At 40.3% G+C, this 14,155-nt stretch overlaps 1 protein-coding gene across 1 annotated transcript in view; it reads right to left on the reverse strand.

Annotated features, from left to right (window-relative positions):
• POLR2B (RNA polymerase II subunit B) overlaps window positions 1–14,155 on the reverse strand; it is a gene marked incomplete at its 3' end in the record, with an annotated part of 126,819 nt that overhangs the window by 96,655 nt on the left and 16,009 nt on the right. Inside the window, 8 exon segments of the mRNA NM_001261497.1 lie at window positions 911–1,022; window positions 1,125–1,264; window positions 1,505–1,648; window positions 4,989–5,175; window positions 6,360–6,479; window positions 6,626–6,822; window positions 9,424–9,588; window positions 13,863–14,021. Coding sequence (NP_001248426.1) covers window positions 911–1,022; window positions 1,125–1,264; window positions 1,505–1,648; window positions 4,989–5,175; window positions 6,360–6,479; window positions 6,626–6,822; window positions 9,424–9,588; window positions 13,863–14,021 — 1,224 coding nt within the window.

Raw genomic sequence — 14,155 nt, forward strand, 5'->3', positions numbered from 1 at the left:
AAAGGATAAATCCCAGATGCTTATTCCCTTTTTAAAAGTATTCTCAGCTTTATAAAAAGATCCCCAAAAGAATTTTTACTTTAAAATATAATTTGAGTTCTAAAATATAATTTAATAATTTAAAATGTGTCAAAATTTTTGGAAGCATGTATCCAAAGATTAAGGCAAGCAATGTTTTTTTTTTTTTGAGACAGAGTCTCGCTCTGTGGCCAGGCTGGAGTGCAGTGGCGTGACCTTGGCTCACTGCAACCTCCGCCTCCTGGGTTCAAGCAATTCTCCTGCTTCAGCTTCCTGAGTAGCTGGGACTATAGGTGCGCATGACCACGCCCAGCTAATTTTTGTATTTTCAGTAGAGACGGGGTTTCACCATGTTGGCCAGAATGGTCTCAATCTCTTGACCTTGTGATCCGCCCTCCTCAGCCTCCCAAAGTGCTGGGATTACAGGCATAAGCCACCATGCCCAGGCTTTTTTTTATTTTTTGAGACAGAGTCCCACTCTGTCATCCAGGCTGGAGTACAGTGGTGCGATCTCACCTCACTGTAACCCCCACCTCCTGGGTTCAAGTGATTCTCCTGTCTCAGCCTCCCCAGTAGCTGCGATTACAGGCCCGTGCCACCATGCCTGACTAATTGTTGTATTTTTAGTAGAGATGAGGTTTCACCATATTGGCCAGGCTGTGCTTGAACTCCTGACCTCAGGTGATCTACCTGCCTCAGCCTCCCAAAGTGCTGGGATTACCGGCATGAGCCACTGTGCCCGGCCTAGCAATAACTTATAATTAAATTTACACTTTACAGTTCAAGGAAATAAAGTTCAAAGAAAAGATGCCAATGCAAAGATAACTTTCACTAGTCGTATGCCTTGTTTAAAAATCTCACAGACCACACCCTCTTAACTAAAGATTCTTACTTCAGACACAATGATGTCCATCTGACGTCGCAATTTCCTTAGGGTGTTCATAAGTTGTTCAGGATCTTTATGTATTCCAACCCAGCAGCCATTAACAAAAATCTTGGTTGCACTACAAAAGAAAAAGCAAAAGCATTTTATGCTTAACAATTCTATACCAAGCAACAACTAAAGATTAACCACAGTTTAAAAAGCTAATTCCATCTATACACACTCAGCAATAGCTGCAGGAGAAATTTCTTCTAAGTTTTCCATACTCCATTCTTCTAAAAATTCCAGAATTGGAGATGGTTGAGATCCAACTGAAATATATGCCATCAACGCTAAATTCTTCACAAGTCCTACAGCATGGCCCTAAAAAATAAACCAAGTATTAGTCATTCTGATTTTGCATGCCTATCAGACTTCTTTTCCATAAACATTTTTCCTTCAATGTGATTTCAAGATTTATTCTTTCTAAGAATACAATTATTAAAAAAATCTTATTTCTAAACCACTCTGCATAATTTTTTAAACATCTACTTCTAAAAGCAATTATGCCCTACATAATTACTCACTGACTTTTTGTCCTGAATATAAATTCTAATGTATTACCTCTGGGGTCTCGGCAGGACACACCATCCCCCACAACGTATTATGCAACTGTCTTGGTTTTGCTAGCTTGCCATCTCTACCAATAGGAGAATTTAAACGACGCAGGTGAGAAAGAGTAGATGCAAAAGTCAGGCGGTTTAATACCTAGAAAAAAATAACCAATCTTTAAAGTCTGGACATTTCTGTGATTCATAGTATTACACTGAGGCAAAGTCAAGTTTTACACATAATCTACTGAGTATCAAACTGTTCCCCATTTCTCTATTCTTTCCCTGAATAATGTTGTTTAACACCTTAACTTACCTGCCACTTGCAGCAGGGATGGCAAATACATTCTAACATACCACATAAACATTCTGTGTATGGTCTCCAAACAAACACTAGGACATTAGTTTCATGAAGGCAGGGAATTTTTAAAATTGTTTTATTCTCTGTTGTATCCCAGCACCTAAAACAGTACTTGGCATTCATTAGATATTCAATAAGTGTTAAGTTAAATTCTACCAACTCACACTCCTTTGATCATAACAGACATCACTAATTCATCTCATTACTTTTTCCAGACTGAGGCCTCTGAATCTAATAGAAAAATGCAAACATCCATTACCAATACTTACAGGATACTAACCAAGATGTTATTTATAAATAAGATAATATTTAGGGCAACATAAAGCAGACAACTCAAGCTCTGTATTATTAATTATTTATAAATCTCCATCTTCCCCTAGTCCTTAAATAACTCAAACCTCCTTCCTCTTTCCTAAGTCTTCTGTCATGGATAAGCAGCATCACCTTTCTCTCAATCTGGAAATCTCAAAATCATTTTTGTCTACAAGTTCCTCCTTCCACACATCTATAAACATACCCTGTCAATTCTATTTTCAAATTTTCTAAAAAACCTAGCCCCTCCCTTCCCAATGTCACAGTAATAGACCAGCCCATTTCCCCTCATCTATACTACGTCCATCAGCTCTGCCTGGTTCCCTCCAATCCCTGCCTGGTTCCCTCCAATCTACCTTCCTCACTTGCCAGAATTATTAAACACTTACCCACTTAAAAATTAAACAGATAGCCACTGGCTACTGAAGAGCACAACACTGAAGTCCTCCTCAATGAAGCCCCAAAAACGACCTTCCCTTTAGTCTCCTTACACTCCTGTACTCAACTGACATCACCACACACCCTCACCTCCATGCCTTTGACCATGCTATTGCCACAGAATGAAATGCCCTTCTCCACTCTGCTCTGCCTGGTGAAATGATACCACCTCTACAAAGCCATCTGACCCACCTCCAGGAAGAACTATTCTCTTTTCTGTACTCATTGGAGTTTTCAACCGTTCAACGAAATCAATCACAAAGTCTTATGAAACTTACTTCCTAAATATTTCTAAAATTTATTCTCCATCTCTATAAAACTGCTCTAGTCCAGTCCCTAATTATTTCTCACCCCAGGCTGTTGCAACAATCTTCCTGCCACCAACCTTGCCCTTCTCAAGTCTTTTCTCCACACTGCCAATTACTGTGAATCTGTCCGAAAGAACAAAAATGACCACGTCACTCCTCTTCATGAGCTGGTTCCCATCCTCCTAAGCCTCCACTTTGATTTGAAAACCCAGAACTGCTCTAGCTCCCACGACAGACACACATTCCTTCCTCCCTCTATCTCTTAACTCAGAATATTAAGAAGTTCTCTAAGCTCTCTTATGAGCTGCTGGTTCTACCTACCTGGCAACTTGGGGCGTTTTCCAATTACTCTTCAAGATTCAGTTCAGGTGTTACCTCCCAAACAAGGACTTCTTTTCACCTTCTGAGGCTGTGCTAAGTACCTTTCTCCAGCATTCCCACAGAGCGGTAGTGCACATCTCTTATCAAAATAGTTACCATGCCATGTTATAATTATCTGTTTACATCTATCTACAAGCATAGGCTGTGAACTACTGAAGATCAGGATCACTGCATCTCCAGCATGTGGCAGAGTGCCTGGCACATCACAGGTCCCAATAACAATTCCTTGAACTTGGCCAGGCGCCGTGGCTCACGCCTGTAATCCCAGCACTTTAGGAGGCCGACGTGGGCGGATCACAAGGTCAGGAGATCGAGACCATCCTGGCTAACACGGTGAAACCCCGTCTCTACTAAAAATACAAAAAATTAGCCAGGCGTGGTGGCACGCACCTGTAGTCCCAGCTACTCGGGAGGCTGAGGCAGGAAAATGTCATAAACCCGAGAGGTAGAGTTTGCAGTAAGCGGAGATCGCCACTGCACTCCAGCCTGGGTGAGAGAGCAAGACTCTGTCTCAAAAAAAAAAAATTCTTTGCACTGAATTTGCAATGTGGCATTTGTCATAACACAGCACAGGGCATAGTGAGCTACACATGAATGAATCTGTTTCCTCTGCTAGATGCTGATGAGCTCCCTGAGGCTGAGATAGCATCTCATTCACGTATGTGAACTCAGTATCACAAATATCAAACATACCCAATAAATCCTTACTGAATTAAAAGGAATTTAAATATTAACTTTGCTATCAGCAGCCCCTCAAAATTTCTTAGAGCATCCAGATTTCTAGGAAAAAGGAGCTTGAAATTGGTGTCCGAATGCCAAATCAATCAGGTGATACTGGTATAGGCTAGTTTAAACAAGGAAAGGAAGGGGAGATACCCCTAAAAATGGCATAAAGTACATTATAGATTTTCAATCATCTATGAAAAGCAAATACAAAAAATTAAAATGCCTAGTGAGACACTCCTGGAAAAGCTTTTCTCCATTACTCCATCTGAGAATAGCTACTGTAGTCACTATATATGCAACAGACCAACATATAGAAACCAGTGTCAGAAGTACTGTATTTTCCAACAAAGGAGGGCAATGACCATTTATTCTCTGGGTTAGCTTCTAATATGGAGCTTTTAAGACATAACAATTTCACGAACATGGACGGTCTCACCCACTAAGTAGCTACTCTAATTTCTTAATTATTTTAAAACTGCAAGCCAAAAATCTATCTTAGTAATGCTAATAGTTAATTTAAGAAAATTTCATGTTCATAATTCAAAAGTCTCCTTAAGTTTTTTGTTGTCTCACTCTTTTCGCCCAGGCTGGAGTGCAGTGGCACGATTTCGGCTCACTGCAACCTCCGCCTCCTGGGTACAAGCGATTCTCCTGCCTCAGTTTCTCAAACAGAGTAGTTGGGATTACAGTCACCCACCACCAAGCCCAGCTAATTTTTGTATATTTAGTAGAGACAGGGTCTCGCCATGTTGGCCAGGTTGGTCTCAAACTCCTGACCTCAGGTGATCCAGGCCGCCTTGGCCTCCCAAAGTGCTGGAATTACAGGCGTGAGCCACCGCCCCCGGCACCCAGTAGTTTTACATTTGATCAAGTAAGAAAAGCAAAATAATTTACATTCAACAAACAAAAGAATCTACCAGTCCTATAAACATGTTTCCTATTGAACCTGTAGTCATAGTTGGCACACTTACCTGAGATACTCCAGCTCTGGCTTGATGAGCTTTCTTTTGATCACCCCAGTTTCCAGTAGCTAAAGAGTATTTTAGGCCATCAGATATGATCCGTGTTTTAATTGCCAACTCCAAGTTAAAATCCTTTCCTCGATCAATGAATTTCTGTGCATAGATCCGCACTTCTTTAAGCAAATTCTTAAACATACTGCCAAATAAAATGATATTATTTTAAACATGTAGAGGTCTACAACATATATTCTCAACAGGAGCAATATTGCAAAAAAAAAAAAAATGCGAGTATTTTGCAATATTGCAAAAAAAAATGTGAGTAAAAAAATATGTGAGTAGAAAAAAAGTATGGGGAAGGTGAGCAAAAATTGTTTGGGCAGAGTGAAAGTTCTTGCTCTTTTATGTTGCTCTTTTATGTCTCAAGCACAGATATACGCATAGTACATGAACATACATGGCAGGGGAGCAATTACACAAAAATGTCAAAGAGGCGGGGCGTGGTGGCTCACATCTGTAATCCCAGCACTTTGGGAAGCTGAGGCAGGTAGATCACCTGAGGTCAGGAGTTTGAGGCCAGCCTGGCCAATATGGAGAAACACCGTCTCTACTAAAAATACAAAAATTAGCCGGGTTTGATGGCACATGCCTGTAGTCTCAGCTACTCGGGAGGCTGAGACAGGAGAATCGCTTGAACCTAGAAGGCAGAGGTTGCAGTGAGTCCAGATCGCGCCACTGCACTCCAACCTGGACAACACAAGCGAAATTCCATCTCAAAAAACAGAAATGTTAAAAGAGGCTCCTTAGTGGAGTAATAACAAAAAAAGGTTGAAAAACACTAACCTATAACATACTAAATAACAAAACACGTGCAAAACACTGCTAATGTTATCCTTTTTGTACTGTCTACATATTTCATTTTTAAAAATAACTTTTTTCCAATTATAGAAAATATGGGAAATATAAAAACATCAAGAATAGAATTAAAAACTGCACATAATATCAATACTGTGAGACAATCACTGATAGTATTTTTATATATTTCTCTCCAGCTTTTGTATATATGTGTACAAAGCGGGACAAAATCCAATATTAGCCCTTAGGGAAACCAAGGCAATCATTCAGCTTTCTCAAACATCTTACAAAGCTACCAGAGGAATAAAGAAAATATAAACATGTAATATATTGTCCTCATAAACCTGGCTTTCCTAGACATGAACCAAAACTAAATCTGAGCAAGTAGCAATAAGAATGTAGCTAACTTCATAAGTACCCAACGTGGGTGCCAACACAGTTTAGCCTGGCCATGTGCAATGATTGACCTAAAGTGAAATAAATCTCCCTACTTTAACGACTTCATTCTGTCATTCTATAATTCCTTACCCTCTAAATAAGAATGCCAGCAGCGGCCCAGCAAGATCCAATCTCTTGTTTCCATAGTGATCTCTGTCATCTAGTTCTCTTCTACCCAAAGCTGCCAGAAGTAACCTATGCACCATATATCTTAGAAAAAGAAAAGAAAAAAGAAAGGAAAACAGTTTTAGGCTTTTCTTGATTTATATGTTAAAAACATCATTTTTGACTTTAAGAAAAACCTTTATCTCAACTATATCTTGATAAAGAACTTAAAACAATGAAACTTAACATACCCCAAGAAATAGGCTTTTTTGGTCTCACAAAAATCACTGACACCAACATGAGGGAGCATTTCTTTTTGTAAAACTTCCTTTGCATATTTAATTCTTTTCTCTTTAGTAACACCAGGCTTTGCCCCTCTCGAACCAATGAAATTTAGTGCAACATTCTGTTCTTGGATGACAAAAGCTTCATCGAGAGAAGGTTTAACCTATCAGACAATTTAAATAAAGGTTATTTTCAAATTCATGTTGTTACCTTAAAATGAGTAAACTGTCACTTAGTTTATAACATACCAAGTGTCCCTACGAACCTAATAAAATGTGAATATTTTTAGAAAATCAAGGAATCACAAATTCTTAGCAGACCCCTCAGAGATCTAGAGATCTCTGACAAAATCCACTCATCAGCACAGGCATTACACTTTCTAGAAAAATACAAATAATTCCATTATAAAAAGAGTAGTACATGGCCGGGAGCAGTGGCTCATGCCTGTAATCCCAGCACTTTAAGAGGCTGAGGTGGGCAGATAGCTTAAGTCCAGGAGTTTGCGACTAGTCTGGGCAACGTGGTGAAACCCCATCTCTGCTAAAAATACAAAAATCAGCCACCGCAGTGGCACAGGCCTGTAGTCCCAGCTACACGGGAGGCTAAAGTGAGAGAATCGTTTGAACCCTGGAGGCAGAGGTTTCAATGAGTCGAGATAGTACCACTGTACTCCAGCCTGGGTGACAGAGTGAGACACTGTCTCAAAAGGAAAAAAAAAGAGTGGTGCATTTCTTTTTTACGTTTTACCAATGGCAAAATAAAGTTCCAGATATCTAAAACCAATTTACAGAAGTTTCATAGTCAAATTAAAGTTTACTGAACTACAAATGCTTAATGTGCCAGACTGTTTTCAGTTTTGGTATTTAAAAATGTTTGGCCCGGGTCGGGTGGGGCTCACTCCTATAATCCTAGCACTTTGGAAGGCCAAAACAGGAGGATGGCTTGAGCCCAGGAGTTCGAGACCATCCTGGGAAAGAAAATGAGAACCTAAATCTACAAAAGAAAACTAAATTTTTATCCAGTATGTACTTCGGATGTAAAAAAAAAAAAAAAAAAAAAGATTTGCCGGGCCTGGAGGCTCACGCCTATAATCTATCCCAGCACTTTGGGAGGCTGAGGCGGGCAGATCACAAGGTCAGGAGTTCAAGACCAGCCTGGCCAACACAGTGAAACCCTGTCTCTACTAAAAATACAAAAATTAGCCAGCCATGGTGGCACGTGCCTGTAGTCCCAACTACTTGGGAGGCTGAGGCAGGAGAATCGCTTGAACCCGGGAGGTGGAAGTTGCAGTGAGCTGAGATTACACCAATGCACTCCAGCCTAGGCGACAAAGTAAGATCTTGTCTCCAAAAAAAAAAGGCCAAGGAAGGATTATAAAAGACTAAAAAGACACACAATCAAAATGTGACATATGATTCTGAATTGGACTCTGAACTATATAAGATACTGAACTTAAATTACTATATACTATTAATGTATAGATCTTATTACTTAATAGTTTTCAATATTATCAGGACAACTGACAAAAATCTGAGTAAGATCTGTACATTACCAGTATTGTTGTAATCCCATCACTTTGGGAGGCCAAGGTGGGCAGATCACCTGAGGTCAGGAGTTTGAGACCAGCCTGGCCAACACAGTGAAACCCCATCTCTACTAAAAATACAAAAATTAGCTGGGAGTGGTGGCGCATGCCTATAGTCCCAGTCACTTGGGAGGCTGAGGCAGGAGAATCGTTTGAATCCGGGAGGCGGAGGTTGTGGTGAGCCAAGATCACACCACTGCACTCCAGGCTGGGCAACAGACTGAGACTCCATCTCAAAAAAAACAAAACAAACAACAACAACAACAAAAACAGTACTGTATCTAAGTAAAATTTTCTCATTTAAATAATTATACTATGATTATGTAAGTGAATGTATTGATTATTAGGAAATATACACTGAAGTCTTTAGGAGTAAGAGGCTATTGCCTATAACTTACTCTCCAATGGTCCAGAAAAAAAAATGTGTTATATATAGAAAGAATGAATGATAAAGCAAATGTGACAAAAGTAACAACTGGTGAATCTGAGTGAAGAGCATATAAGAATTCTCTATATAATTCTTGCAACTTTTATTTTTTATTTTGAGACAAGGTCTTACCCTGTTGCCCAGGCTGGAGTGGGGAGGCATGATTAGGGCTCACTGCAGCCTCCACCTCCTGGGCTCAAGCAATCTTCCCACCTCAGCCTCCCCACTAGCTGGGACTACAGGTACATGCCACCATGACAGGTTAACCTTTTGTATTTTTTGTAGAGACAGGTCTCCCTATGTTGCCCAGGCTGGTCTCGAACTCCTGGACTCAAGTGATCCTCCCACCTTGGCCTCCCAAAGGCTGGGATTATGCTTGGCCTTTTTGTAACTTTTCTGTAAGTCTGAAATTATTTCAAAATGAAAAGTTAAACAAGAAGTATCAACTACTCATTTTCCCTTTTTACTAAATTGCACCAAGCTGGTGTGCTTCTGCAAGCTTCCTTACCACTGTTTCTTCTTGCTGTTGTCATTAACTCCAGCTGCCTCTGGTTTTCATGTCTATTTTACACCAAACTGTCAGAAAAGAGGCCCAGGCAGGGCTGAAAGCTTTTACCACACAGTAAATGGCATGAGATTTGTGACAGCTAAATTACTCTTCAGAACAGCTTTCTACTATTTTAAGGTTAGCAACAATCAGTAACTCTAAATCTCTTATAAAGCTCTGTGAATACATTTTGCTTTCACATTACCATTTCCATCATCTCTGGATCTTCAAAATCATAAATAATATGTTCTAAAATATCTCTGTCAGACACAAAACCTAATGCTCTGAACACAATAATGATGGGAACTTCTTGCTTGATATATGGTAGAGTTGCCACAATGCGCTGACCAATAGCACTCTTTTTTGCACCCTAGAAAAATAAACTATCATTAGAACATGAATACACAAAAGCTCACAGCAATAGAAAAACATCAAGAGAACTATTTAATATATATATGTATTCTTTGTGCATATTTCAAAAGAAGTATGCCTCCCAATACTGTGAGGAACCTGCTATGAATGCATTTCAAAACCACTGAAACAAGTGTACTAATTTTTTTACACACAGGCTGGTCACAGACCTGGAGAACTTCCGTTCTCTCCTATCTGCCTGCCAAGATTCTCTCAGAATTACTCAATACTGTATTTGGAAATCACTTCTGGCTGCAAAAAAATATGAATACTGATTCCTCACCCTCCCCAACCTATCCCCCCTCCAAAAAAAATTAAACCTGTGGAAGAAAGAAATATATAAGAGGTAAAAAAAGAGACAATATGGATAGACAAATATGGAAAAAAAGCTAAGCACACAATGAAAAATAAACATTAAATCAGAGCTGGTCTGTGAGGCATTGCCTTGTTTCAATGTTTCAAAACTAATAGCCCTTTCACACAGCTTCTTTTTTCCAATTTCTCCCTCTTTAATTGTACACACCTAAAAAACCAATTAAAAGTTACTAACCTATGACACACCTGATTTCTCAGTTTTAATCATATTTGTTTGCTTCAATATCAATTTCACTCTATTTTCCCTTGGCCTCACAACCCTACATTATTATAATCCCTCTAATAACTTCCGTCATCTTCCTCCTCCCACCTCAGGCCTCCTTCAGAACTCCTCTCATGGGCATGTTCAGTAACAGCTTCTCATAAATGACACCCAAATCTTCATCTTGATCTTTTTCCTGTACCCTCAGCCCCCATATCTCCAATTGCCAATTCGTTGTTTCTATGTGGACATCAATTATTCCATTTAGTCTATTATTTGTTTCATCATGGATCTTATTTCAGAACAAGCAGAACATTAAAAAATAATATAGCTGGGCATAGTGGCTCATGCATGTAATCCCGGCACTTTGGGAGGCCAAGGTGGGAGGATTGCCTGAGCCCAGCATTTCAAGACCAGCCTGGGCAACATAGTGGGACCTCATCTCTATAAATATTTTTAAAATTTTAGGCCGGGCACGATGGCTCACAGGCTGGGTGCAGTGGCTCACACCTGTAATCCCAGCACTTTGGAAGGCCAAGGCGGGCAGATCACCAGAGGCTGGGAGTTCGAGATCAGCCTGGCTAACATGGTGAAACCCCGTCTCTACTAAATATACAAAATTAGCTGGGCATGGTGGCACACACCTGTAATCCCAGCTACTCAGCAGGCTGAGGCAGGAGAATCGCTTGAACCTGGGAGGCGGAGGTTTCAGCGAGCTGGGATCGAGCCACTGCACTCCAGACTTGGTCTCCAAAAAAAAAATTTTTTTTAAAGAAAAAAATCATAATGTCTACAACATGCACTCCCCAAAAATCTTATCTAAAACTGAACTTATTATATTCTCTCCTAAATCAATTACTCGAAGTTCACCACTCTCCTGGAACCTCAGAATACAAACCATAGTATCTTAACTGACTCATCCTTTTATTTATCAAACTCACCATCAAATCCAGATCATTTTCCATTCTCTGCCTCCAATTAATTCATTTTGTTCAGAGTTGCCATGATAGTCTCCCTAATATACTGTTTGGGTCTTGGCCCTCCATCATCCAGGCCGATGCCTCTCAACAAAGAATGCACATCACAATCACCTGGGGACCTCTTTCAAATACTTGTACCTGGGCCCCATTCCAGCCCCATTCCCACCATTGAACTTGGAAGAGTCGTAGGTTATTGATGTGAACCTTTAGTTAAGATCCACTAATCCAGATCCACCCTAATCACCTACTTGTCATTCACTATTCAACATACTCCATTCAGCTCAATCAGAGTTATCTTCCAGTGATTCTCCAAACACTCATCCCCACTCTCCTCTAATAAGAAAGTCCTTCCAGTTTCTCTCTGCTTATATAACTCCACACCACCTTTCAAAGTGTAAGTCAAGTCCACTCTTCTCTATTAAGTTTCATGAACAGGTCAGGGGCAGTGGCTCATGCCAGCACTTTGGAAGGCCAAGACAGGCACGTCACTTGAGCTCAGGAGTTCGAGACCAACCTAAGCAACATAGTGAAACCCTGTCTCTACTAAAAATACAAAAATTAGCCAGGTGTGGTGGGACAGGCCTATAATCTAACTACTTGGGAGGCTGAGGCACGAGAATCACTTGAGCCAGGAGGTGGAGGTTGCACTGAGCCAAGATCGTGCCACTGCACTCCAGCCTAGGCAACAGAGTGAGACTCTGTCTCAAAACAAACAAACAAACAAAAAAAAAACGTTGCATGGACCACACCATACTAGTATCTCATTCTCCTCCAAATTTCTATAAAACTAATATATGTAATAGGTGTCATTTGGCCTCTGCACTGTGTTACTATCATTTAATGCCTAAAGCTTGTATTCCCAAAAAACCATTACTTTCTGTTTTTTCTTTCTTTTTTTTTTTTTTTTTTTTTGAGACAGGGTCTGGCTCTGTCACCCATGCTGGAGTGCAGTGGCGCCAATCTGGGCTCACTGCAACCTCAGCACTCAAGCTATCTTCCCACCTCAGCTTCTTGAATAACTGGGACTACAGGCGCCTGCCACCACATCCAGCTAATTTTGGGGTTTTTGTTGTTGTTTTGCTAGAGAAAGTGTTTTGCCATGTTGCCCAAGCTGGTCTCACATCCCGGGCTCAAGCAATCCACCCACCTCAGCCTCCCAAAGTGCTGGGATTACAGGCATGAGCCACCACACCTGGCCACCTTCTCAATAAGGATTGTGTGTTTTGATAATCTCTTACAATACCCAGCAATGTTGTGCACAGGGGAAGAATGCTTACCTTACAAATTTTATTTTTTACAAATAAAATATTATTAAAAACATGCTAAGTACCCTAATTTCATTAAGTACCCTAGTATCATTATACATTGTATACATGTATCAAAACATCACACTGCATCCCACACATGCATAATTATTAAATTAAATTGAAAATAAAGCTTTTTAAAAAAATTACAAAAAACAAATGGAAACACCAGTTACCAAAAACCATTCACAAATAAAAACCATTTTAATTATTTAAAACTCCTGGCCAGGCACGGTAGCTCATGCTTGTAATCCCAGGACTTTGGGAGGCCAAGGAGGGCAGATCACAAGGTCAGGAGATCGAGACCATCCTGAACCAACATGGTGAAACCCTATCTCTTCTAAAAAACACGAAAAATTAGCCGGGTGTGGTGGTGTGCGCCTGTAGTCACAGCTACTCAGGAGGCTGAGGCAGGGGAATGACTTGAACTAGGGAGGCGTAGGTTGCAGTGAGCTAAGCTCATGTCACTGTACTGCAGCCTGGCGACAGGGCAAGACTGTCTCAAAGAAAAAAGAAAACAGATATGTATACGTATACATACACACATACACACACACACACACACACGAACTGAAATAGAGGTTTTCCAAGATAGCTGTAAAGATTAAATCAAGCAATCTGAGTAAGAGAATTGGCATACAGCAAATATTTAAGAACTGCTAGCTACTACTAGATTCCATTATTATAAGCAACCTATGCTTATAACTATACCAGTGGTCTGCAACTTCTAAGCTGGTACCCAGTGATTCCTGCCTCCTACTATTGCCCTTGTAATATCCTCCTCACAGTGTGAGCTGGACATACTGACTTGCAACTAACAAAAAGAACATGGCAAAAATGACAGAATGTTGCTACAACTTTAAAGTTATAAAAGACTGCTTTCTACCTTGCTCGTTCTCTCTCTCTCTATAGCTCTTTTTGCTTACTCTCTCTAAAGAAGCAAGCTGCTCTGCTGCTGTCAGCTGCTATACGCAGAGGTCCACATGGCAAGGAACTAAGAAAGGCTTCCAGCCGACAGCGCGCAAAAACCTGAGACTCAGTCCAATAGTCAATCAAGAACTAAATCCTGCAGACAACCATGTGAATGGCTCTTGAGATGACGGCAGCCCAGGGAAACATCTGATTGCAGCCTTGTGAGAGATGCTTGGCCAAAAGACTCAGCTAAGCAGCACCCAGATTCCTGACTCACAGAAGCCGTGAGATGATAAATGTTGCTGGAAGAGTAATTTGTCACACAGCGATAGGTAAACGATACAATACATAACAACAATATTGCTCCAGAAAAGCTTTTTTGGACCGAGAATGCAGTCTAGTGAATTTTAAAACAAGGCACAAAGGAATAAACCCAAATAACGTCATATCCAGTCCATACCTGTCCTCCTCTTGCCAGCATGCTAACCCATATAGTACTGGTGGGTCGCGAAGAATTCTCCAGACATGACCTACACTCTCCTGTGTAGGCATATTTAGAGTCCTTTTTGGCAAACACATAAACTGTGTTTGTTGCCATTTTCTCTTGGGCAATCAGAACCTATTTGGACAATAAGAAGGTTATAGCAATAAAATCCAAAAGGTCACTGAAGAGAAAAGAGAGTAAAATCTGCATCTTAATTTAATCTGATCATATAGGCTCACTGAAATATTTAATTCTTCAACTTTAAAAAC

Source organism: Macaca mulatta, chromosome 5 (assembly GCF_049350105.2).
Source record: "Macaca mulatta isolate MMU2019108-1 chromosome 5, T2T-MMU8v2.0, whole genome shotgun sequence".
Taxonomy (NCBI): domain Eukaryota; kingdom Metazoa; phylum Chordata; class Mammalia; order Primates; family Cercopithecidae; genus Macaca; species Macaca mulatta.